A 2,857-nucleotide genomic window follows, 5' to 3' on the forward strand; every position below is an offset into this window, starting at 1 on the left:
TTAATATTTTTCAGAATATAAATATGGGCAAACATGGCCGTCGATTTAGAAGAACTTTTTCTATTTAAAATGAATGAATACATTGGTAAAAATAAATAAATAAGTAGATTAAAAAATTAATTAACTCAACACACACTAGAGATTGTAGCATTCAGAAAATATTTTTTTCAAAGCTATAGAATCAGTTATAAAATTTAAAATTCTAAATTGCAAAATAGCTAGTGATCAATTGCTAGGTAGTAGGTATAGTTTATGCAATCAATTTACGCATGATATAATGTACATTTTAGTTCTGCTGTTATTTTCTTAAATATATTTATTATTATTTTTTTAATGTAATCCAACACTAGTTTTAAAATATCTGAATTTATTTTCTATAACACTTTGACATTACCTGCGAGTGTAGTACATATTTGCCAAGTCTTGAACCTACGATATGCTTCGTCGGACATCTCAATACTAGTGAACTAGTCCTTACCGAATGATAAGATAATATTCGGCTATGTCGGCGCTCTCGTAGCACCATCTGCAGGTAGATTGCCTGTCATATGTTTATGATTGCTTTGAGATTATTAGCATTTTCAATTTCACTCCGATGATTACACAATTCGTAACAAAGGAAGACAAGACGGGTATCGATTGTATGTAAGAATAGCACCTCTCTACAGAATGTTTGTATATAAGTCACTTCAAATTTATGGATTGTCTGTGTCATCAAGTTCTAAGTTTTCCCCGGGATTTTCCCGTTATCTCAAGAGCTATGCAATCATTATCTTCTATAAGACTTATTGATTCTGAGACCCATATAATAATAATTATAATTAGTTAATAAACAGCATTTCTCTCTCCTTGTTGTCACAAGTTATAGCTTACTCATTACAGGTACATAGTTTTGCCGCAAATATATTCCACTTTCTAAATCATATTTCGGCCCACGAGGATTTCCGCTCCTCAACTATTAAGATCATTGAATTCAATTAAATAATCTATTATCAATTATTTAGGTCTATCGCCAGTATTTTCACTTCCCTCTTCCATCAGAATTTTAACTTGTAAATCGCACACCAGCAGAAAAAAATAGGATATTTTTAGTTGTAACTGGCAACGCGGCAAGAATCTGGCTGTCAGAAGAAGCCACTTGTCAATCAGGGTTGCCACCCGTCCTGTATTTCTCGGAACAAGTCCCGTGTTTTTTACTTGTAGTCCCATTTTCCACTGGTATAATAGTTTTTCATGCCTTAGGATTTCCTAAATGTTTTTCCCGCCAAGCCCCATGGTAAGTGGGATAGATATACGAGGAGGAATAAGAAAGTACAGTGTAATCTTGATAATCCGAACTAATTGGTGCAGGGAGAGGGGGTGGTGTTCCGATTACAGAAAGTATTAGGAAAAATAGAGTAAAAAGTTCAACAATATGAATGTACATAAACTATTTTTATGTATTTACTTTTATTGGAAAATTGACAGTTTAAAGTTTTAAAAAATTAATAATTTAAAAAAAAAATGTTTTCTTTTACATCACCAGCTAAGCGACGATTTAATTTGTTAAAACTGTAAGATCGTTCATTTATAACTGAAAAAATATATAAATACAAATAAAAAAATAGTCTTTCTATGAATTTATTTAAAACGTGAAAAAAAAAATGGTGTTACCAACAAAATTTGAATTATATATATTTCTACTATTAATTAAATTATTTTTATAAAATCAAATGATTTATACAATAGATATTAATTATTTCTAAAACACCTACATAGGAATTACATGATGCTGGAAAAATTCCCACTTTTGATTTTCACGTTAATTACAATAAGTTACCGACAGATCGGGAAGTTAAAAATGTTCTTTACACATAGGTTTTTTTTTTTTTTTTACGCTAGTTCGAATTACCGAGATTAAACAGTAGCACTAAAGGTTTTTAGGTTTTTTTAAAACATAAAAAAGATGAAAATTAGTATTCTGGTGACGAAGCTCACCAGTCATTTTGAATTAGTCCAATAAGTCAGTTAGTTAAGGCTGAGACTATTCAAGTGTGCTTGTCACCCTTGAGGCCGGATATCGGATTAATATCGGAGATTGTCCCTATACATTATATGAAATGCTATCAAAGATTTTGATGTGCTCATTGAAGTAAATGGGTTAAATAAAAACTAGCAGAGTCGATAAAATTTGAATATAATTATAAAAAGGCTCATTACATATAAACACATAACAAAACCCCATGAGAGCAAGAGCTTGGTTAAACGACATAGTCCGTAGCGGGAAGATAGGTTACAATCAGCAGTGTTGCCAGTGTCAACCGAATAATAAAAAACTTTAGACAACACGCACAAATCTTTCAATGAATATAACAATAGACAAAACACAATAAAACAATTTATCTCAACAGTGCTTAGAGAGTCAAATTTCGTAGTTTTTAGTTGTTCTATTAGATTTATAATAATAATTGTAATGAAAGGAAAGGTCTTTTTTTTACGTTTTTATAGTGTTTTCTTGATAGTTGTGCAATTTGGGGCAACAAATATATTCAGTTCCTTAAAAATGTTTAAAAGCCTTTGGTTTTGTATCAATACCTAACACCAAAATTCTTTTTGAATGATTATACAGTTTATATTTTCCTATGAGTTATTTTTTACACAACCATATATGAATTATTAAATTTATCTTCCCATTTCTCCCCCTCACCCTGAACATTTTTTTTATCAAGTATTTTTTTCAAAGAAGGTGGCAACCATGTTGTTGATATCTACAAGGTCCTCCATTTGTTTAATAGACTGTGCAAATGATATTGACGTAGTTTATTTATATTCGTCCTCATTCTCTAGGCCCAATTAATTAACAAAATAAGTGCCTAAT

At 30.6% G+C, this 2,857-nt stretch overlaps 1 protein-coding gene and 1 long non-coding RNA gene across 8 annotated transcripts in view; one reads left to right on the top strand and one right to left on the bottom strand.

Annotated features, from left to right (window-relative positions):
- Window positions 1-2,857, bottom strand: part of LOC106687304 (solute carrier family 2, facilitated glucose transporter member 6) — a 145,199-nt gene that overhangs the window by 59,937 nt on the left and 82,405 nt on the right. The window contains exon 1 of one of the 7 annotated variants that reach the window (XM_067048705.1): window positions 395-880. The exons of 5 other annotated variants lie outside the window; for them this stretch is intronic. In XM_067048705.1, coding sequence (XP_066904806.1) covers window positions 395-452 — 58 coding nt within the window. In that variant the 5' untranslated portion in view covers window positions 453-880. Of the gene's footprint in view, window positions 1-394; window positions 881-2,857 lie in introns of those variants that run through there. One more of the 7 variants, XM_014431137.2, reaches the window with a different exon arrangement.
- Window positions 1-2,857, top strand: part of LOC136796082 (uncharacterized) — a 46,461-nt gene that overhangs the window by 4,871 nt on the left and 38,733 nt on the right. The window lies entirely within an intron of this gene.

Source organism: Halyomorpha halys, unplaced genomic scaffold, assembly GCF_000696795.3.
Source record: "Halyomorpha halys isolate HHAL.00 unplaced genomic scaffold, Hhal_1.1 Scaffold38.1, whole genome shotgun sequence".
Classification (NCBI taxonomy): Eukaryota; Metazoa; Arthropoda; class Insecta; order Hemiptera; family Pentatomidae; genus Halyomorpha; species Halyomorpha halys.